The 22573-nt window shown below is 34.0% G+C and overlaps 1 protein-coding gene across 3 annotated transcripts; it reads right to left on the reverse strand.

The window, feature by feature from the left end:
• Positions 1 to 17874: 17874 nt before the first annotated feature.
• LOC122588410 (splicing factor U2af large subunit B-like) lies at positions 17875 to 22167 on the reverse strand. Of its 3 annotated transcripts, none has more exons than XM_043760515.1 (12): positions 22075 to 22167; positions 21707 to 21818; positions 21355 to 21446; positions 21039 to 21106; positions 20686 to 20774; positions 20447 to 20508; positions 20267 to 20356; positions 19479 to 19652; positions 18790 to 19236; positions 18447 to 18591; positions 18267 to 18334; positions 17875 to 18170 (listed from the first exon to the last, which is right to left on the reverse strand). In XM_043760515.1, the coding sequence occupies exons 6-12, from the start codon at positions 20471 to 20473 to the stop codon at positions 18030 to 18032; spliced, it is 1092 nt and encodes a 363-aa protein (XP_043616450.1). In that variant the 5' UTR covers positions 20474 to 20508; positions 20686 to 20774; positions 21039 to 21106; positions 21355 to 21446; positions 21707 to 21818; positions 22075 to 22167; the 3' UTR covers positions 17875 to 18029. The 3 variants fall into 3 exon arrangements, with proteins under 3 accessions (XP_043616450.1, XP_043616452.1, XP_043616449.1); XM_043760517.1 differs by having other exon boundaries at positions 20691 to 20774; positions 21707 to 21823; positions 22075 to 22165; XM_043760514.1 differs by having other exon boundaries at positions 21707 to 21823; positions 22075 to 22165.
• Positions 22168 to 22573: the final 406 nt, after the last annotated feature.

Consider the following 22573-nt stretch of genomic DNA (forward strand, 5'->3'; position numbering starts at 1 on the left):
AAATCTAAATCATTAATATAGTGTTATGATATTTACACTGCAAATTAACCTTTTGTAAAATCACCACATGATTATAGTTACAAAAGCATATACAATAAAGCAGGATTTAAGGATTCGGATTATGCTAGACAAAAGAAGATGTAGGGCTAAATCTCGAATTTTAAAACCCTGAAATCGATTGTTCATAAATATACCAACAGTACTGATATCTCGATCATTTCCCTGGTCATTTTTAATATACGAATATGTCCGCACAATACAGCGATAATAGTGGTAACGGCGCGGGATGGTCGCGGTCGCGGTGTTGGCGACATGTGATGGCACTATGGCAGTAACGGGTGGTGGAGGCAGCAATGGTGGTAGATGTAAAAGTAATTGATGTTAAATAAGGTAATTTAATTAATTAAGGATTGAGGGTTTATGTTGTAAATTATTTCATTAAATGTATTATGAGTATATTAGGTAATGATGTTTAAATTAAGAGTTAATTTCATTACACGCCCCTAGGGTATGTCATTTTATCAAGTTTTACCCATGTACTTTTTTATTATTATTACATCATCTGTGATGACTTTTGGTATCATTACATACCCCTGAACATAACAGACGTTAGTCTGACTCTGTTAACCATGTCATGTGCATTGCACGTGAGAACAATGTAAGTAGTTTTGATAGTTTGGAGTTGTAATTTAAGATTTGTGTGGGAGTTTCTTTTTTATTTAGGAGTATAGAATTATTGATATGTTTAGTTGGACAAGTTTGAATATCAGATTTATTAAAGAATTTGTATGGGATGTTTAATCACTAAATTACCTTGATGGTTATTTAACCATTTAAATAGTCACAGCGAAAATTATTAAAGCAACAAATTCAAGTATGAGGCTACAAAAATAAATATTTCCACTAAAATGTAAAACAAGATAAAGAGAAAGGGAATGAAAAAAAAAATAATAATAAATTATTATTGAGGAGGTGATATCTACACAACACAATTTTGCCATATATTTTTCATATTAATACGCGAATTTACATATAAATTTATTGAAATGTTTAGTTTTGGTAATCCATGCTATCTAATAAAAAAAAAATCTTTATTTTTAAAGGTGATAAAAAGTTGTATAATATTTCACCTAGCACCTTTAACATATTTTCACTTACAGTTCCCTAACATTAATGATTAAATTACACTATCAATTCTTTATCTTTTAAAATATTCTCCATTAACTTTTTACATCAATTACTTTTACATCAACAATCTACACCACTCGACGCCATTTGCACCAACAATAATTGTTCTCACCATCACAGTATCATCGTCATGACCGCTCGCATTCTGCGGAACTGTGCTACTATTTTACTTACACAAATATACATAACGATGTTAGAAAACGAGCATGGTACCCGCGCAATGCGACGACAGTAGTGGGGAAGGTGGTAAACTTTATTAGGGATTTTGGGTAGTTACGTAAAGAAAAAAAGAACAAAAAAGTCCAATAGCAAATAAGGTATTTTAAAGACAAAAATATTTAATAGGGGCATAGGAGTTTGCTTTATTAGGAAATAGAGATGACATGAATATGATTTCTACAATTTTTCCTCTATACTGAATGTTAGAAGACATCACATATTCACAGATTGTTTGATTAATATTGGATTTGAATATTTAAAAAAAAAACAAATAGATGTAGATATAACATATATATAGTAACTCGAGGAATAGCCCTGCAATGTAGTAGTAGTGATGACGACGGTGTAATGCTGGTGATGATGGCGACACCACTGGTGACAATGATGGTAATGACATTATCAAGTAATGTAAGTAATTGATGTAAAATAAGTTTTTAAAATATTTTAAACAATTAAAAACGGTTGGTTTAAATCATTAAGTCATTTGGTGAAATCATATGTAAGTGTGACTTTCAACAACAAATGATGCAATCATTATTACGAGTATTATTTATATTACATTATAAACATTTATTGGATCATTTTTTTCAACTATGTATTTGATAATCAGAAAATGTTCATCTATTTTATTCACTAATTTAAAAAATGTTCACTTAACATTGTTACAACAACTTTAATAAATTTTTCTAAAATATACGTCCATCAACCTTAAAATCAATATACAACCTTCTTTTATATCAATTACTTTTACATTAATAACTATACCACTAATGTCGCCCCACCATCACCGTCGCCACCCCAGTCCGCCGCTTCTACCACCTGTTGTGACCGCCGCCACACCGCCGCATACTTATATACTGGTTATACATATTAATCTAAGTATGAATCATAACTACCTTTAAAAAACATTTAGTTGTATTTTCTAAGAAAAAACTTGATCTATCAAAATTTCAAACTCCCATATCCTTTGTTCACTAATTTAAATATCTACACATAATATACCTATAATACTCTTAATATAACTATTATTTACAACATACATCTCTCAGTGTAACATCCCGAACTTTTAATTAACGGTTGACTTAAGTCGTTAAGTCAACACCATGAGTCCGTTATGTCTCCAGACGATGTGATGCTCACGTATGATTAATGTGCTATGTGTGTAAGGTTTTAAAGCCTTAATGATTCATGTGTTAATGTGTCTAAAGGTATATTTTAATGTCTTTGGAGGTGCTTAAAGTGTTTAATGTGTTGTAAGTATTCCCAATGGGTGTTTTGAACTAAATATGAGCCGTAAGGAAGCCTAAGGACTAGTTTTAACATAGGTGGAAACTAAAAAACGGGATTAGGGTCTTGGAGCAGGTCATTAGCTTCTAATTACTCATATTATCCTTTCCTCTTTGAGCCCTAACCATTCCCCATTGCCATAATCAATTCCTTATTCGATTTCATCTTCGTTTGGTTGATTCGAGAGTGTTTTGATCAAGTTTCTACACTCTCTTTGTAATCTCCAGGTATCCCAGGTATAATAACATTGATTTCATGTCCTTTCAATCCCTTGATTCGATTCATAACTGATCTAGGTCTTTAGAGGGTTGATTGGAGTCAAAAACATGAGTTTTAATCGATTCGGTAACCTAAAATGATTGTTGTTGTGTTGCAAATCAATTGGATGTTGAGGGTTGTTTTCATGACATCATTAGAGTCTTAAAATGATGAATTTTGAGGGTTAAAAGTCGTTCATAAGGTTTGGGGTCGTTTGGGGTGTGTTTGGTTAAGTTTTGGAGGTTAAACAATGAGGTTTGTGCTGAAAAGGGGCTAGCTGCGGCGCAGCTACTAAGCTGCGGCGCAACTGGAAACCAGTGACACATAGCTGCGACGCAACTTAGTAGTTGCGACGCAATAGCGACGGAATTTTCAAATGGCCATAACTTTTAAACCGTAACTCCGTTTTTAACAAATAAGCTATCCACGGAATCGTAAGAGAGTCTACTTTCTAATGGTTATGTTTTCAAAAGATGATTGTGATGTCAAGTTTCCAGAAAGGTTAATATAGTGAGTGAATGTCGAGTTTCGTCAAGTTATGTAAGCTTTAAAGTATTAATCGAATGTCCGATGCATCAAGCATTGTCATGAGTCATGTTTATAGGTATTTAGACGTGATTCATGACCATAAGTGAGTGGGTATTTATTAGCTCATTATGTCGTTTAATGATTATAGGTAGTCGGGAATACTTGCAAAGCTCGGTAACTTACGTTATCATTTGTTGTGTGCTTCTACGAGGTAAGATACACTACTTTGACACGCTGAGGGTTCAACAAAAACATAGTTTTCGTATAATAACTTCCCCAAATGGTATCTTGTTTGCTTATGTGTATTCGGGATTATACGGGAGGTGATATGGGCTATGTAGATGCATATTGAAGCCTGAAATGCTACCCCAATGATATGTACTGATATGAGATGCTATGTAGGCTTAATAGATGACATGAAATATGATATGAGATAATAGGTGTTTTGCAACGATATATGACATGAGATGATAGATGATATGAAATGATGTACGATCTATGATGATAAATAATATGCAATGTTGTAATGATATACGATATGCAATGATATATGATGATGTACATTATGTAACAATGCATGCGATGTAATGATATGCTATGAAATGCTATGTAATGTCTTGAGATGAAGTGAAATGTGTTATATGTTGATGATATGTAAAGTGTGCATGACTACATGGCTTATTCATCTAGTTCACTAGACTTGTTAAGTTGCCATGACACGTGCACGTTTAAGGGCCCAAACGTAAAAAGATGATATGTGATGATGTTTAGGTAACGTGGACATCTAAACTATATGTGATGTAAACCGAGCTCGTATATGATATGAAAGTGTTAAGCTTAACCCGTACTTGCCCTTGCCCGGCGGGTGCGTATATGGTTGTTTGGGTGGCTCCTTGCAACATAATTACGTGGTTTGAGTATCTCCGGGTGGCGTGATTAACCACCAATGTCTTTGAACATACGGACTACTCCTGGATTGGCTTGCCATTCCTTAACGACATTGATGGACAACTGAAAAGCTTATCCATCCAGTCGGGTGTGAGGTTTCCTGTTAGGTCCTATGACCGCCTACACACAAACTTACACCTTATATGTGATGAGTGACTTATGTCACACCTAATGTAAGTGACTTATGTCACACTATTCGATGATGCTTATATGATATATGTGAAGTAAAAGATGACTAGGCACATTTAGGAGGACCCATCCTAATATGAAAGATGTTGATGCTATGATATGTATGTGAGACGATATGTTTGATGATAGGTGCCTTACGATTTAATATGACTTTTATATAATGTCTTAAATGGACAAACGTTTCATAAATTATGTGTTATCTTACTTAGCTAATTCGTTAGCTAACACTTGCTCTTTTAAATGTGTTGTGCCCTCAGGTCCAACAATAGTGAGCAGGTAGATGTGAGAAGATGTGAGGCATGGGTAGATGATCTTGAAACTAGCTATAGTTTACCCATAGTGGCTGCTCGCTTTAGATATTTGCTTTATGTTTAAATATTAATGACTTGTATTGATAATGTATATGGTTGCTTAATGTTGGGCAACCAATGGATTTCCATTTGGACTTATTTTGATGATATGGCTAGTAACACCATTTAATGAATAAACCAAACAGATTTTACTGGTTTGGACTTTTAAAGTTAATTCCGCTTCTTTTAACGCCGTTAGGCAAAGGTTTTGGAAATCCTTGTTTTTAAATGTTGGGTGTTACAAGTTGGTATCAGAGAAATGGTTTAAGTGAACCAAGGACTATAGGTATGCCATAGGAATTGGACTTAAACCGATAAGGAACAAAGTAGGCTCAAGTATGTATACTTAGCCATTGAGATGAAATGCTTTTAGGACGGGCTGGGATGAGTGAGAACATAGGATTAAGGCTTTATGTTCCTTGATGTGTTTTTATGTGTATACTCCTGTTTGTGTAGCCCTTATTCCTCTGTTTCTCGCGCTCCCCGTCGCCAACTATTCTATTGCTATGAAAGACGTCCTGTGAAAGGTAAGGTGCTAATACTCTATTTGAAATTGATGACTTGTGCTTCATATTACACGGACTTTTGCTGAGATGCACAAAACTTGAAGGATTTTGTGAAAATAAGATGATACACAAATGTGGGAACGAACGCGCGTGTGAAAGGATACAATTACAATTATGGTCCGGAACATAGTTGCAAGCGTATCATGACGCGAGTGTGTTTGTATGACCATGCTTGTGTAGACTGGTGTACAAAGTAATGAAGTGGGAGAGATTTTTATGGATTATACCCCTATTTGTCAAGAGTAAATATCGTGTTACAACTTTAGTGGTGTTGATGCTTCAAGTGTATGGAAATGGATGAAGATAGATGGAAAGTGATAGCCGAATGAAATGTTTATGATGAATAATGATGTACATGAAGTTGAACGAAGTGATTGGTAGTCAATGTAGTCGAGTCTACTAGTTAAAGGACATGGATTTGAAGTTTGAAAATAAAATTGATGCTGGTTACTTGAAGGATTATAAGTAGGTGATGCATAGAAGGGTTACCGGGCACACGTATGAAAGGATATAGTTATAATTCCGGTCGCGAACGTAATTGTAAATGTATCCCGAAATGTGTGTTGGTGAGACTGTCTATGTTGATCCGAATGAGGTAAAGATGAGAATGTTGGAATCACAGAAAGGCATCATGTTTAACCGCGGGAGGTGTAGACACGTATGAATGGAATGAAGAATGATGAAGTTAACACTACGGTTGATTGGACTTTTAACCATGAAGCTCTTCAATTCTATGGACACTATAATATGATGTGAAGTCACCTTCGAGATGTGAAGGGTTGAAGTCATGCTAGAGTGTAAGGAAAAACGTTTAGCTTTCGTTTGGAACTAGCTTTCTGGGTTATCGATAGAATGCGGCACATGTTTTGGCCTGTTTTGGATTCGCGACTCGTTAAACTTGATTTCTCTACGGGACGATATATGACGATTGGGACGAGTATCTACAGGTGGAGATTCTTCCGTATATTGCACGGATGTAAGGGCAATGTTGAGATCTTATAATAGTTATTGTTAAAGTATATGAAGTAGAAGTACTCAAGAGTATTTGGTTCCAAAGTGATCATGTCTCTAACCTGTGTGATTAACCATTTAAGGCGAACATTATACTTCTAAAGTCGAGGTTACACGTAGTTTTGAGACGTTCTAATAAAGTTCTCCGTTTTGTTTTGATCGTGAGGTCAAACCCTCAATCGATGTGTGACTAGTACTACTTCCATGCAAGTGCACCTTCTGTTTTTGCCCTCCCTTATAGGAAGAAGTTAAAGTTTTCGATTGTGAGATGTATTTCTTTCTATAAAATGGATTTATAGTTTTGCTATCAACTGATAAAGGTGAAAGTTCCACTAATGCTATGTCTAACCTCATCATGACCCTATTGAGTTTCTCAAAGTACCTCCATGTTAACGACTGGTCTTTGCCATGTCATGAACTTGAGGGATAAAATTTAAAGTTTTCTTTAGATCAATCGATGCACGTATTCGATCCATTAATCATCCTCCCAGGTATATATATCAAAGTCTTTGCTGAAAATCAGTCAATTCCATCCATATATTTCGTCCATACCTGGACTTGTTGAGTTTTGATTGATAGGGAACGTTGGTGTTGTTAGATTTGACGATTTCGGGTCATTCGGTGATTGTTATTGCAATCAATATGTATCTTGAGATCCCTACAGGTATGAAGTTGCTTCCAAAGTCATTTAAATGTTCAAATGGAACCAATATATGGTTCACATCTGGTCTTAAGGCTTGTATGGATTCGATTACATTTGTGAGTCGATTTAGGTCAATCGGGCGTCAAATCGGATGTAAAAGGAGTATAATGAATCTGTAGCTCAATTGATGATTTCATAATGATAACCAGGTCATAATTTGATGTGTGTGAGCTGTAAAGGTCGTTGTGGCATGACTTGAAAGGTTGATGGCGGAAATGGTTTGCAAAACGAAGAGATTATTGGTCTGAAAATTGAGTCATATTGCAAGAAAGATATCTTCCTTATATGAACGATTTAGAAGTTTAATCTTACCTTTCTGGAAACCTCTATGTGTCCCCTAAATTTGATATGAACAAAGTTTCTAGTGATTTTGCCTAGAGATATGCGAAAAACGTCGATTTCCAGAAGTGGTCAGGTTTCTGACGAATTCTGCAGACTTGCCTTGCAAATGTCACAACTTATGCATTAGAGCTCTTCGAGAGTCAACCCTTGCATTTTTGAAAAGGTCTTTTAGTTTTATTCATTTGTTAAGAACTGAGTTTTGTCTCGTTTGGTCATCTTATGACCCAAAAGTTGTACTTAAGGAGGTTTATGAACCATGGTGACGTGCTTACTTGGATGCCATCTGAAACGTGATACGACCTTTTGTGATACGACGTGTTGTAAATCTTTTATGTGAACGTGTGATGGGGCTAGAAGCCTACACAGGACGCCGAAAGTTCCGCTACAAAAGTAATTATTTAATGATCCCTTAACGAAAGTGAGGAAACGCGTCATTTATGGATTAAGAGACGAAATTTTGCGGGAAGGTTGAAGGTAATGATATCAACCATTATTAAATTGGTTAACCAAGAATGTTTATTCCCCGATGAACTATTGTACCATTTCATTGGACATGAAAGAAAAGGAAGTTCGTTAAGAAGTCCTCTTAAAGTGTGAAAGCTAATTGTTGAATGCTTCGAATTGAGACGACTGTTATGTAAACAAAATTTTTAGATATGTTTTGGAAAAGTATGTAAGGAATGGTGAATTCAAATGGTGTCTATAACCCTTAGATGGATGGGAACGAGAAAGGATGATCTAGAAACTTGGGAAAATCATATGATCATGTGTTAGTGCGTTGAGATTTTCATATACCATTGTTGAGTTCACATATAATGGCAACTACGATGTAGGTGTGGATGTCAGTTCATAATATGACCTATTATTGAAAGGAAAGTTGTAGAGCCATATGACATGAAATAGCCGCTCCTAAAGTTAATATTGTTGAACGACTGTTTAATTAGCTCAAAATCGATCGAAGATTTTGTGGTGAGCAAAGAAAGCTTATGTTGAACAAGTGAGTATAATGGTTTAACCATAAGACCCTATGGAGGGATATATTATGCATCGAAAGTCATGGTGAGCAAACCGTTGTTCAATGAATCGTGTGAGTTATATTACAAGTTAATGAGAATAGGTGTCGAAAGGGCTCCTTCACCAAATGAATAGTTTTCAATAGAATGTAAATTGTATACTACTTATGAAGGTTGGATAATTGGGTTGACTACCTAGTTGACTTAAAGATTGAACCAAATAAATGACGAAATGGTTAAAATGAAAAGTGAAAGTAGAAAAGACTATGTAAAGAGCTAAATGAGTTTGGTCATGCTAAATTAAAGAACGACCCAAGGGAATTCTGAAATGATATGATAAAGTTAAGGACACGGACAAGTTATTTATATACGAGTGGCGAAATGATTCCGAGGACGGAATCCTCTTAAGGGGGAGGTAATTGTAACATCCCGAACTTTTAATTAACGGTTGACTTAAGTCGTTAAGTCAACACCATGAGTCCGTTATGTCTCCAGACGATGTGATGCTCACGTATGATTAATGTGCTATGTGTGTAAGGTTTTAAAGCCTTAATGATTCATGTGTTAATGTGTCTAAAGGTATATTTTAATGTCTTTGGAGGTGCTTAAAGTGTTTAATGTGTTGTAAGTATTCCCAATGGGTGTTTTGAACTAAATATGAGCCGTAAGGAAGCCTAAGGACTAGTTTTAACATAGGTGGAAACTAAAAAACGGGATTAGGGTCTTGGAGCAGGTCATTAGCTTCTAATTACTCATATTATCCTTTCCTCTTTGAGCCCTAACCATTCCCCATTGCCATAATCAATTCCTTATTCGATTTCATCTTCGTTTGGTTGATTCGAGAGTGTTTTGATCAAGTTTCTACACTCTCTTTGTAATCTCCAGGTATCCCAGGTATAATAACATTGATTTCATGTCCTTTCAATCCCTTGATTCGATTCATAACTGATCTAGGTCTTTAGAGGGTTGATTGGAGTCAAAAACATGAGTTTTAATCGATTCGGTAACCTAAAATGATTGTTGTTGTGTTGCAAATCAATTGGATGTTGAGGGTTGTTTTCATGACATCATTAGAGTCTTAAAATGATGAATTTTGAGGGTTAAAAGTCGTTCATAAGGTTTGGGGTCGTTTGGGGTGTGTTTGGTTAAGTTTTGGAGGTTAAACAATGAGGTTTGTGCTGAAAAGGGGCTAGCTGCGGCGCAGCTACTAAGCTGCGGCGCAACTGGAAACCAGTGACACATAGCTGCGACGCAACTTAGTAGTTGCGACGCAATAGCGACGGAATTTTCAAATGGCCATAACTTTTAAACCGTAACTCCGTTTTTAACAAATAAGCTATCCACGGAATCGTAAGAGAGTCTACTTTCTAATGGTTATGTTTTCAAAAGATGATTGTGATGTCAAGTTTCCAGAAAGGTTAATATAGTGAGTGAATGTCGAGTTTCGTCAAGTTATGTAAGCTTTAAAGTATTAATCGAATGTCCGATGCATCAAGCATTGTCATGAGTCATGTTTATAGGTATTTAGACGTGATTCATGACCATAAGTGAGTGGGTATTTATTAGCTCATTATGTCGTTTAATGATTATAGGTAGTCGGGAATACTTGCAAAGCTCGGTAACTTACGTTATCATTTGTTGTGTGCTTCTACGAGGTAAGATACACTACTTTGACACGCTGAGGGTTCAACAAAAACATAGTTTTCGTATAATAACTTCCCCAAATGGTATCTTGTTTGCTTATGTGTATTCGGGATTATACGGGAGGTGATATGGGCTATGTAGATGCATATTGAAGCCTGAAATGCTACCCCAATGATATGTACTGATATGAGATGCTATGTAGGCTTAATAGATGACATGAAATATGATATGAGATAATAGGTGTTTTGCAACGATATATGACATGAGATGATAGATGATATGAAATGATGTACGATCTATGATGATAAATAATATGCAATGTTGTAATGATATACGATATGCAATGATATATGATGATGTACATTATGTAACAATGCATGCGATGTAATGATATGCTATGAAATGCTATGTAATGTCTTGAGATGAAGTGAAATGTGTTATATGTTGATGATATGTAAAGTGTGCATGACTACATGGCTTATTCATCTAGTTCACTAGACTTGTTAAGTTGCCATGACACGTGCACGTTTAAGGGCCCAAACGTAAAAAGATGATATGTGATGATGTTTAGGTAACGTGGACATCTAAACTATATGTGATGTAAACCGAGCTCGTATATGATATGAAAGTGTTAAGCTTAACCCGTACTTGCCCTTGCCCGGCGGGTGCGTATATGGTTGTTTGGGTGGCTCCTTGCAACATAATTACGTGGTTTGAGTATCTCCGGGTGGCGTGATTAACCACCAATGTCTTTGAACATACGGACTACTCCTGGATTGGCTTGCCATTCCTTAACGACATTGATGGACAACTGAAAAGCTTATCCATCCAGTCGGGTGTGAGGTTTCCTGTTAGGTCCTATGACCGCCTACACACAAACTTACACCTTATATGTGATGAGTGACTTATGTCACACCTAATGTAAGTGACTTATGTCACACTATTCGATGATGCTTATATGATATATGTGAAGTAAAAGATGACTAGGCACATTTAGGAGGACCCATCCTAATATGAAAGATGTTGATGCTATGATATGTATGTGAGACGATATGTTTGATGATAGGTGCCTTACGATTTAATATGACTTTTATATAATGTCTTAAATGGACAAACGTTTCATAAATTATGTGTTATCTTACTTAGCTAATTCGTTAGCTAACACTTGCTCTTTTAAATGTGTTGTGCCCTCAGGTCCAACAATAGTGAGCAGGTAGATGTGAGAAGATGTGAGGCATGGGTAGATGATCTTGAAACTAGCTATAGTTTACCCATAGTGGCTGCTCGCTTTAGATATTTGCTTTATGTTTAAATATTAATGACTTGTATTGATAATGTATATGGTTGCTTAATGTTGGGCAACCAATGGATTTCCATTTGGACTTATTTTGATGATATGGCTAGTAACACCATTTAATGAATAAACCAAACAGATTTTACTGGTTTGGACTTTTAAAGTTAATTCCGCTTCTTTTAACGCCGTTAGGCAAAGGTTTTTGGAAATCCTTGTTTTTAAATGTTGGGTGTTACACTCAGTCACTAAAATAACAACAATACGTCTTTTTATAACAATTAGTTTTAAATCAATAACCACCGCCACTGTCACTACCGACACCGACATCACCTGTCGCCGCCGGTATCACCACCGCAATGTCGCATCGCGCGAACTTATAACTTGTACTTAAAAGTTTATACTTTTACTGCAATATTTCTTTCCAAACTTTCTAGTTTCCATATATAATGTATATCGCAAGCGAGTTGGGTTAAATACTAATTAAAGCTGTAACTTTGGATCCTCCTTTTTGTAAAAGACGGTAACTTGATTTAGTCTTTCTCATGATTCCTTTAAGCGATTTTTCCAGTTATAAACACTAATTAAAGCTCTAATGGGGTACTTTGCTAAAACTTAATTGGTTAAGAGAAACAATTTAAGGAAGAAAGGTTAAGAGAAACAAATTTATTTTATCGTTTTTTACCTAAATGAAGCTGGTTATGTATGAGGTTTTACCTGTAAAATTATGAGTTCTAATTCTTAAGCTAATACCGATTGATATATGAGGTTTTACCCCAAAAATTATGAGTTTAAATTCTTAGAATGGTACATCTTTCAGGCTTTTTCTTAAGAATGCTAGTATGCGATAATCGTATCTACATTAGTTGATGACGTCACAAACTTAGCAATTAAGGTTTGGAAAGAAACACGCTGGGCCTAAAATTGAAAGAAAACAGAGATGCTTGTGGATTACAAAAGATGTACGAAAGTGGTAGTTGTTAATATATTCTCCATCTATACTCTTATAAAAAGATTATCTACTCCCTTAAAAATAGAAAGTGTTACACAATAATTACATATAAAAGTATGAAATTGCCTTTAATAAACATTTCCTATCGAAAGGGTTATTATGGATTATCAAATTTGTGCTTAATGAATTAATTTACATTTTAAATCCTTATTTTATAAAATATTTCCGCTATTATTTATACATCAACTTACATCATTCGACATCATATCCGCCACATTGCGCGGATACCGTGCTCATTTACAATTACAATTATACATCCACTAATAATTTATCAAATTGTATATATGTAACTTGATTGATTTTATCCATGTACTCTAATAATACAAAATGGCCCATTGAATTTGTCTAAATTAATTATTAAAGTATATTGTTTTTCTATAAATTCCATTAATTACCGTTAAATTTCAGATTTTGCTAAATTAGTTATGCTTTTCATTAAACAATGAGTTTGTAAGGTAACGGTATATGAGTTGATCCATCAATTATAAGTCAATGGATTTAAATCTTTTAGGACATAAACATTATGATTTCTCTAATATGTACTCGTATAATGAAAATCTATACCATATCATCAAATACTTAACCTTTTATCTTGAAATTTAAACTTCTAACTACAACAAATTTATTATTCATATTTTATACTAATTGTTTATATAAGATGGTAAGGTTTTTACTTACTATCACATATAAGTAAATGAGAGATTACATGTAATTACATGTAACCAAGTAAACAAAAACTAATTAATGAACTTTTTATTAATCGTATATAAACAAATATTACATTATATATATATATATATATATAAAAGTATGTAACCAAGTAAAATAAAAAATTAATTCGGTCAACAATGTCATCCCATCAACCGATTATACTTGTTGAAGATTTATAAAATTATTTACTGGCACATCACATTCAAAGTACATTATATATATAACAATCCCAATTTGGATTGCTACAGTGTCGGTTTAGTTTGCTACAGTGCCGGCTCAGTTACACTAACTGGCTTGGTTGGCTAATGGTACAAACACATATGCATAAGGTACAACACACTTTTAACATTGCTTATTTACACTTACTAAGCAGCAGGTACAACTTACAAAGCATACCCATATACATATCAATACTGAATTACCGATAAACATAAAACACCAAATCTTCCATTAACCACCGCCATCCGCCGGTAATCAGCGCCGGTCTTCTTTAATCAAAGAACCAGAACTGTAGCAACTCAGTAGTAACATCAAATCTATGCTACTCGTACTATAGCAACTCGCTACTGATGCAACTCAAACCGACAAATCTGAAAACAAACCACCAGCATGAATCATCGCCGGAATAGCTGCCGCAACTCAAAGAGACTAAAGAAGTTCCTGATAAAAAAAATTAAAAAACAACCACAACTCTTTGCGTTGAAAAAAAACTTACGGGCTTGCCGTTGGTTTTGATGGGTTTATGAGGGAAGGTGACTGATCCGGCGTAACGATGCATCTTCCGTAAACGACTACCACATGATAACAAAATCTAGATAGTGTGTAAAAATGAGTGAATAGCAACACCCAAAAAGGGTTTGGTCATTGTTTAAGCGTATACGAAGAAGATTTCAGAAGTTGTTATCTTAGGTTTTTTTTTTATAGATATAAAGAAATAAGATATGAAATTTGGAAGAGAATAAAAAAGGTGTAAGAAAGAAAAAAATACAAAGCAAACATCACGCAACAAAAGACTCTGTGTAAAACAACTTTTGAAGGGTAATATGATATTGTGAAAAATTAGAGATGGTGATAAAACGGTGGGTAGGTAAAAAGAGAGATAATGTTATGGATTGAGTAATTGAATTGGATGTCAAAACTATGGGTGGAGAAAAAGTCATTTTCTTTTGTTTTTCTCAACACATGTCATTGTCTACAATGTTGAATAAAATATAGTTGGCAAAAGCTATTAGATTTGGCTTATTGTGTTAGTTCTTTTTTTATTTTGAAACAAAAGTAATTTACAAGATTCATGTAAAAAATAAATCGATGTTGCCTTTATAAGTATACTTCAAACTATAGTTCAGATATATGCATAACTGATGCAATGTTAAGACTATTTTGTTAGATTTTACATAGTTTGGGTTGATATATAGGACAATGACTCTTATTGTAAACACCCACGAGTTATTGCTTCTAATTTCATGAAGTTCACTCATGCACATAATAATAAATTTATAAATCTTATAATATTGATAGTTTAATAATGTTTAACAATTAAGTTCATTTCTTTTAAAAAAAATAGATAATGAGTATTAATTTAAAAAGGTTTAAGATAAGTACGACACTTATAAATACAAAATATATATTGCATATGTGTGCATATATATTTTGGAAAATAAACAGCTATGAATGTTCGTAATTTTTATGTAACATGTGCATTTTCGTCCGTTTTTAAAGTACATATAAAACTAACAAGGAACGCACACAAATTATGAGCCCCGGGCAACGCCGGGTACTCAACTAGTTATAAAACATTTACAAAATTTCTTAAGTTTTTATAATTTAAGAGGTAAATATAACTAACATACCTCTACAATTTAAACCATAGTCAATATACTCTTATTATTCTTGTTAATTACATAAGAGAAAATTACATTTTTGGTCTTTCAAGTTAGCAGGATTTTCAGTTATTGCTCTTAAGTGAATTAATTACAGAAAAATCCCTCAAGTTGGTTAATTTTTCACTTTTCACCCCATGACTAACAACCGTCTATTAGGTCCGTTAAGTGAGAGACAGATTTGTTATTTCATCATGGTCCCTTCTTTTTCTTCTTCCACACTTAAAAAGAAAACCAGATTCATCAAGTTTTGCAGAAAACAAAATGTCAACTGTAGTCACTACGGGCGGAAATTTCATGTAGGAAAAAATTAAAATATGGATTTATCTCTTGTTTATTCGAATCGGAACATGGAACATGTTGCAATCGACTCGTAAATCAATCGAGCATGAACCCTAGACAAAATATCTGATCTAGACTTACGTCGGAAAAACTTGGCTCGCCGAAAAATTGTAACAACTTAAGTGATTAAAACAAATATAAATTGTGTGTTTGAATTCATACAAATCTAGCCAAAACCGATCCCGATCCAAGCAATTCCGAATCCAAAAACCCTTGTTTTCGATCTAAGATGTGTGTGTGTCGAGCGTGTGTTTGTGTGTGCTCGGTGTGTGTTTTTCAGTTGATATTTAGTTTTTTGGTCGCCGTGATTTTCAAAATTTGGGTTTGTGTTTGAGTGTGAAAGAAGAAGAAGGGATCAAGGTGAACTAACGAATTTGCACCTCACTTAACGGACCTAATAGACGGTTGTTAGTCACGGAATGAAAAGTGAAAAAATGGACCTACTTCAGGGTTTTTCTGTAATTAATTCACTTAAGGGTGATAATTGAAAATCCTGCCAACTTGAGGGACCAAAAATGTAATTTTCTCATTACATAATTAGTTAAACTTTTTTATTTCTATATCTAATTCATTTATTAAGCCAATGATGACTAGTCTAGTTGTTTAAAGACATCTCAGGTTTTACCCAAGGTGTTGAGTTTGATCCTTATGAATGATAAGTCTTGGATTTTTTTCTCCGAATACTTGTAACGGCCCATGGTGAACATCTCGTTGTCTAGGATGCGTACAAGGTTTCACTCTTATACGGTGAGGTTTCCATGATGTCGCATACCGACTGAATGTTCGGAATTTTTTTTTTTCATTTATTACCAACTTAGAATTTTTAACTTATGCTTCTAATTTTTATTATCTAAATCACATAAAAATGTGTTTTATAATATATGATTTTTTTTTTTGTAATTAAAATACACGTAAAATAATCAGTTATTTATTATCAAGGAATTGCTAAAACACATTAATCTATTAATACTATTTTCTAGTTCATTCAAACATTTTGTTTCTTTCCAAAAAGTATACCAATAAAAAACTACATGGGAAAATTACTATAAAAATCACCGGAAACTATGAATATAAAACTTTCTTAATGTTATATTGTACCCAATATCATACTAATTTTATTAACTATAATGATAGTTTGTTGTTCATAAATTTCAATTAACCTTTTTTTTTTTTTGAACGTTGAGATTTTATTGATTTATGATCTAGCAATACGCTAAAGATATAAAAGAGTACGGACTGAAGCGTTTGAAAGCATTACAAATTAATTAGGAGAACTAGAAAGAAAAGGAGCACCATCTAATTTGTGAGCACGGTTTGTTAGCCAAGGGTAACTTGTTCCTTTTACTCCTTGACTGCATAGCGGGTGGACCTAAGTAAAGTAAGAAAAAGGGGTCGGAGAAAAGAAAATGGCATCTTTTTATCTTCTATCGGGACAAGTAACCATGCGTTTGTCTTGGTCCATAACTCCATATGGTCATCTTAAACAAAAAATAGAATTGTGAGGCCATGAATGATTCTTGAAGATACATGTTTATTTAGCTTTCTCTAAAAGATACTTTCATCCCTTCTTGATTCATTTGATATTTTGGTTCTATTTCTTTTAAAAGTATGTTTTGCTAGTATGTGTTTCAAGGGGTTCCTCTAAAATGAAATACCGATATATGAAAGAAAATGTTGTTAAAAACAAACATCTTGTTATTAATAAGAAAACAAAAATCATAGCCACTACACATTCATACATTTATTTTACACACAATATCTTCCTTTTATTTTTCTTCATAACGAGTCAACGATTAATAAACTTTTAATGACCAATGTAAATTTACTATGACACTAAGAACCTTTGATGGTCTTATGCATAAATCATTTAAGTTACTTTAGTCAATTACTCAATGTTATGTTTACCAATTCAGGGACTCATAATTACTCCCTCTATCCCATTTTAGTTGTCATGTTGACTAACTTTGACCGTAAATAACTTTGTTTGCGTCATGTTACACTTGATATAAAATATATGAATGGATTAGGTTTTTAGTGTACTTCTCGTTCATTTAAGTTTCATCAACTACTATTTAGTACAAACAAAGTTATTTACGATCAAAGTTAGTCAACATGACAACTAAAATGAGATAGAGGAGTATTAAAAATTCTAATATTCTTTGACAACAATCTCAAAAGCATCTCACTCGAAAACATACTTCAAAGGGTAGCATTTATCAAATTCATGAAAGAACAAAATTTTAGAAAAACAAGACCTCCAAATATTTCATCGCACCGGTCTTTTATAACCACTTGAACGAGGCTAAAAGAGGGCATCCCCCACCATTGCCCAGTTACAATGCTGAATGCTAACAGAAGGCAATGGATTTTCAAATGTGGGAACAAAAATTAGTAACCAAAATCAATGAATAGTCAAGTTTCTGGTATCACAGCAATTCATATTAAAGATGGACATACAATAACACAGAATTACACATCTCACTGTCCCAGGAAATTAATATGCCAGTATCAGAAAAAAATTCCGTAAAAGAACTAGTCTATTGACTATTATTCATCATCATACTCCCTCATATTGAACTTATTCTCTGGGTAAAAGCTCACAATCACTTGGTTCCTATCAAACTTTCTTCCATTCAATCCAACACGTGCTTTCATTGAACTTTCTGTGTCCGCATACTCCAAGAAAACCTACATAAACAGAGAAAACCAATAAGTAAGATACTAGTTGTGAGTTTGTGGTGTAACGGTAATAAAAAAAAATTGAAAGGAGGAGATTAAACTAACCTTACCAACCCCTGAAACTGGCTCACCATCGGTGTTTGGGCGTGGAATGACGACGTTCACTAAAGTACCTGCAAATTAGTTGAACAATTTTGAGATCATATAGTATTATTCAGGGCATACAACACATATGGTATATAAATATGTCAAATTGTAGGAATCAATACACAGATAGTATCTTACCGAATTTTCCACATTCTATTTTCATGTCTTCCATTATTTCTTCATAACTTTCATCATTTAGGAGCTCATCTTCAGCTATAACTTGGGATAAAGATAAAACCTTGGTGGGAGATGTGCCAATTGCTCCAGGTAGCAACATAAATTTCTGCAAATGAAATATAGTTAAGATAGCTGTTGTGTTATCACGGGAATCACAGTAATCATATACTAGATGGATAGTAAGATCACCAAAGAATGAGAGAACTTCTTAAACTCTTTTTGTGAACTCAAGCAACACATGACATACAAAAAACCTATACTAGTGATCCCCTATTATTCATTAAAACTTATCAAAACAACTCACCTGCAATGCAATTTGTTGTTGCGCATGTAATAGTACACTCTCCTGCTCAGGCTTAAGTTGAATTTGAACTTGGTTAGCCCGTCTAACCGTAAGGGTTTTGTTACCCATCTTGATACCATTAAGATATGCGCAAGCAATATCTGTAACAGATATATCTTTATATACACAGAACGCATAACCTTTAGAGTAGCCAGTTTCTCTGTCTTTCACAATTTCAAATCCCCGAAGAGGCCCAAAAGATTCCAGTAGCTCCTGCATTTGCGTCTTTGTGATATAATTAGGAATCCCACCCACAAATATGCGATCAGGACCCTCTAGCCCACCAGCTGAACCAGGGGTTAGTCCAACAGCAGCTAGGTTCAGATTGGGGCTAGGCTGACTTGGACCAAGAGTAGCAGCTAGGGATGGATTGTAATCAGTTGGTCTCCGAACCTTCACAGGTGCTCCCTGAAAATCGAGATTAAACATAATAAAAGAGATTAATGCAACACGTTGCATGTCTAATTCTTAAACATATTAACAGGCCAGATCTAAGCTCACTGGTCAAGAAGATTATAAATATGCACGGTCCACACAGACCAGAGGCAATATCAGATTTTATTTTAAATGTAATAATGTGCAAATCATTACAGTATTTATTAATATTTTACCAGATTATCTACATTGAACAAGATAGTCGTAAGAGTTACCTCAAATATTATGCCATCCAAAGCCATTGCATTACTGGCCTCCTCAACAGATCTCATCTCCACAAAAGCAAACTTCTTCTCATAATTAATGTAAACATTGACAACAGCATCACCGGAACCAGCAGTATTTCCACCAATTGCAGACATAACATGACTGAAAAAGGTTGCCACAGACTGGAAAGAGATAATGAATTAGAAAGCCAGAAACATTCGTTTACAAGAAATATTATACCCAAGTAGTAATAAAGCGGTTACAAAGGAAATCACATACAAAACTGGAATATACTTATGTTTCTCTGACCATGAGAAAACATATTTCTAGAGTCCTGGTTCAAAATTCTAAAATACACATATCTAAATGTTAGAAAAGTGGGTTTTGGAATTTTTAACAATGGAGGAAAATTATCGACAAGAGCAGTTAAGGGGTGCCTGGGATTGATTACTTATTAAGCAAGATAAAGTCATAAAAACATTTTTTACTGCTTGGATATAACTCATATAAGCAAGCTGCGTTTTTCTTTTGTTTGAACAGGCAAACTGCTATTTGGACCGTGATTATTCAATCTCATATATCCTTCAATAAGCAAAACTGCAAAACACATAAGACATGAAAAAACCAAACTCTAAATCCTGCATTGCAATTTGCTTTAGCTGATTATCTAAGTATGCTTATTCAAAAGGTATAATCAGTTTTATAAGCAATCCCAGGCACCCCCCTTAGTTAAGTAACATTTACGAATGTAATCATTGAGCAATGCATGGAACTTAGCAAAACAAATAAAAGATACCTGTTCATTGACAGTTGAAGAAAGGCCCCCAATGTAAACTCGCCTTGCATGTCTAGTTGCCTGAACTGGCATAACAGGAAGAGCTTTAAACTGCAAAACGTCACAAAGAAACAAAACGTTAAAAAATGTACAAAGAAATAATGAAAGCCATCATAATTTATAGGCTGATAAATAAATTACCTGGTCAGATGACATGTTTTGGAACATTTCTGGAATGGATGCGGTGGTTGCCGGGGGTTGACCTGTAAACACGAATCGAATCAAAATTCTAGATAAAGGTAAAAACCACCACTTAATTGGATTCGAAAAAACCTTCAATTTTATTTTGAATAAAAAGACAGTTCATATGTAAGCACGTTATGAAATTCGGTAAATCTATTGAAACTAGCTATTCCTTGTCAAATACGAAGAAGACCTACCATACCATTGCTCGATTCTTCCTTTTTTCAAATAAGCTTATCAGCTCACAATCATTCTCAGTACATCGGTGCTAGTAACCCAACATTACCTTATAAAACAACAAAAACACAAAACACAAGGCATAACAAAAAGCTCAGTTCAGAAATACAGAACATCACTAGGTATACAGAATATATTTTAAAAGAGACAACTAGGGATGACTTCAGAACTCTGTTGGTAACAAGTAATTCAACTAAGCATATGCTTTTACCTAAATAACACCATACACTTTTATACAGACTTTCACGTTGTATCAAACAGAAAAATGATAGTTATAAAATAGCAGAGTTAGTATTGCAAGGCGGGATTGTACCTGCAGCAGCAGCAGCAGCCAAGATTGAAGAAGATGGAGGAGCAATGTCAAAACCACTAACGCGTTTCCTGTTACAAACACCAATGATGAGAAAAGCATCAAAGTCAGTAACATAATAAGTACAGAATACACATTCCAAAAAAAAAATTATTTGATTACCAATCATATGAAAATTATAGTCTTCTGTGCCTTTTAATTTGTGAAGAAATAAACAATTAACAAGATAAATGCCCAATAGACAAATCCATGATCTCAGTTTTAAAAACTAATGTTAAGTTTAACAAAAGTCAATGAGATCTACATGGCTACACCTTACCTTTTGGAGTGTGAACGAGAATGAGATCTATGTTCCTTCGGTCTATCTCTGTAGTAACCATCAGGGTCACGGATCCTCCTATGAGAACCATGCTGCAAAAGCCAAAAATCAAATATAATATTATTCACATATACAATATATAATAAAAACATACTATGAAATTTACGTATTCTTTGAAACAATCCATTAATACTCCTAATTTAATAGAGCATTCAAGCTTATGATGATTATCATAAACAAACTTGCTCAAAAACTCCATTAATATTTTGTTTAATATGAAATCCCAAAACATATATGATACGTACGAAAATGTAAAAGAAAACAAGACAAATGAAAAATAGTCATGTAATACCTGTGACTTATGATAAGAATCTTCTCTGAAAGAGTCGGAGTGTTTGCTACGCTTAGAGGAAGACCCAGAATAGCCTTCTTCGTAATACGTCATTGTTGCTGTCTTCTGATTGCTTTTCTAGCAATAATCATCATCATTAGTAATCATAATAGTGTGTGTATACAAAAGTATCGACTAAAGAAGCTCTACTTTGAACAGTTTAAACCAAAATCGATTGTTAATTCAATTTGTATCTAACTATTACAATAATAAACACATCATAAACAGCAATAACAATGATAATTATAATTATTAGAAACTAATATATTCATATATATATATATATATAAATTAAAATTAATAATAAAGAGGGGCGGGTGGTTAGTTACCTTCAATCGCAGAAGAACCGCCGTAATCTACTATACAGTATATATGTATATGTATTTGTATCGGAGCGTTTAAGTCGGTTTTAGGCTTTAGAGCAAATCGTAATGCGTGGGGATTGGTATTTAACTATTTATACGAGAGAATATGAATTTTTTAGTCGGTTTTGCCGTGATTATCACGTCCATCCCTGGTTTTATCTCTATGTAGAACCCCCCCTTTCACTTCCTTGCATTGACATAATTAACCTATCAAAATTATGTTATACACATATACTTAATCTTCTTTTATCGAATATCACAACAGAAGGTCTTGATTATATTCTCTTAATCAGGTTCACCTAGAAAGCCTTTTCATCAAGTACATAATAGGAGGAAAACTTTCTTAGTCCATCCAAATACACAACAACATATTCAAAAAAAAATAGTCCCTTTTTTATTTTTGGATAGATTATGATAATAATACAGATGTGATAATAGCAAAAGATTTGATAAGCACATCTTA

This window comes from Erigeron canadensis, chromosome 2 (genome assembly GCF_010389155.1).
Source record: "Erigeron canadensis isolate Cc75 chromosome 2, C_canadensis_v1, whole genome shotgun sequence".
In the NCBI taxonomy this organism is placed as follows: Eukaryota; Viridiplantae; Streptophyta; class Magnoliopsida; order Asterales; family Asteraceae; genus Erigeron; species Erigeron canadensis.

Excerpts from the sequence above, each read along its gene's own strand:
- LOC122588410 (XM_043760515.1), bottom strand. The coding sequence starts at position 20,473 with ATGTTCCAAAACATGTCATCTGACCAG. Across the intron at positions 20,357-20,446 it reads AAAACATGTCATCTGACCAG|TTTAAAGCTCTTCCTGTTAT; the intron begins GTAATTTATTTA and ends GACGTTTTGCAG. Across the intron at positions 18,592-18,789 it reads AACAACAAATTGCATTGCAG|AAATTTATGTTGCTACCTGG; the intron begins GTGAGTTGTTTT and ends TTTCATTTGCAG.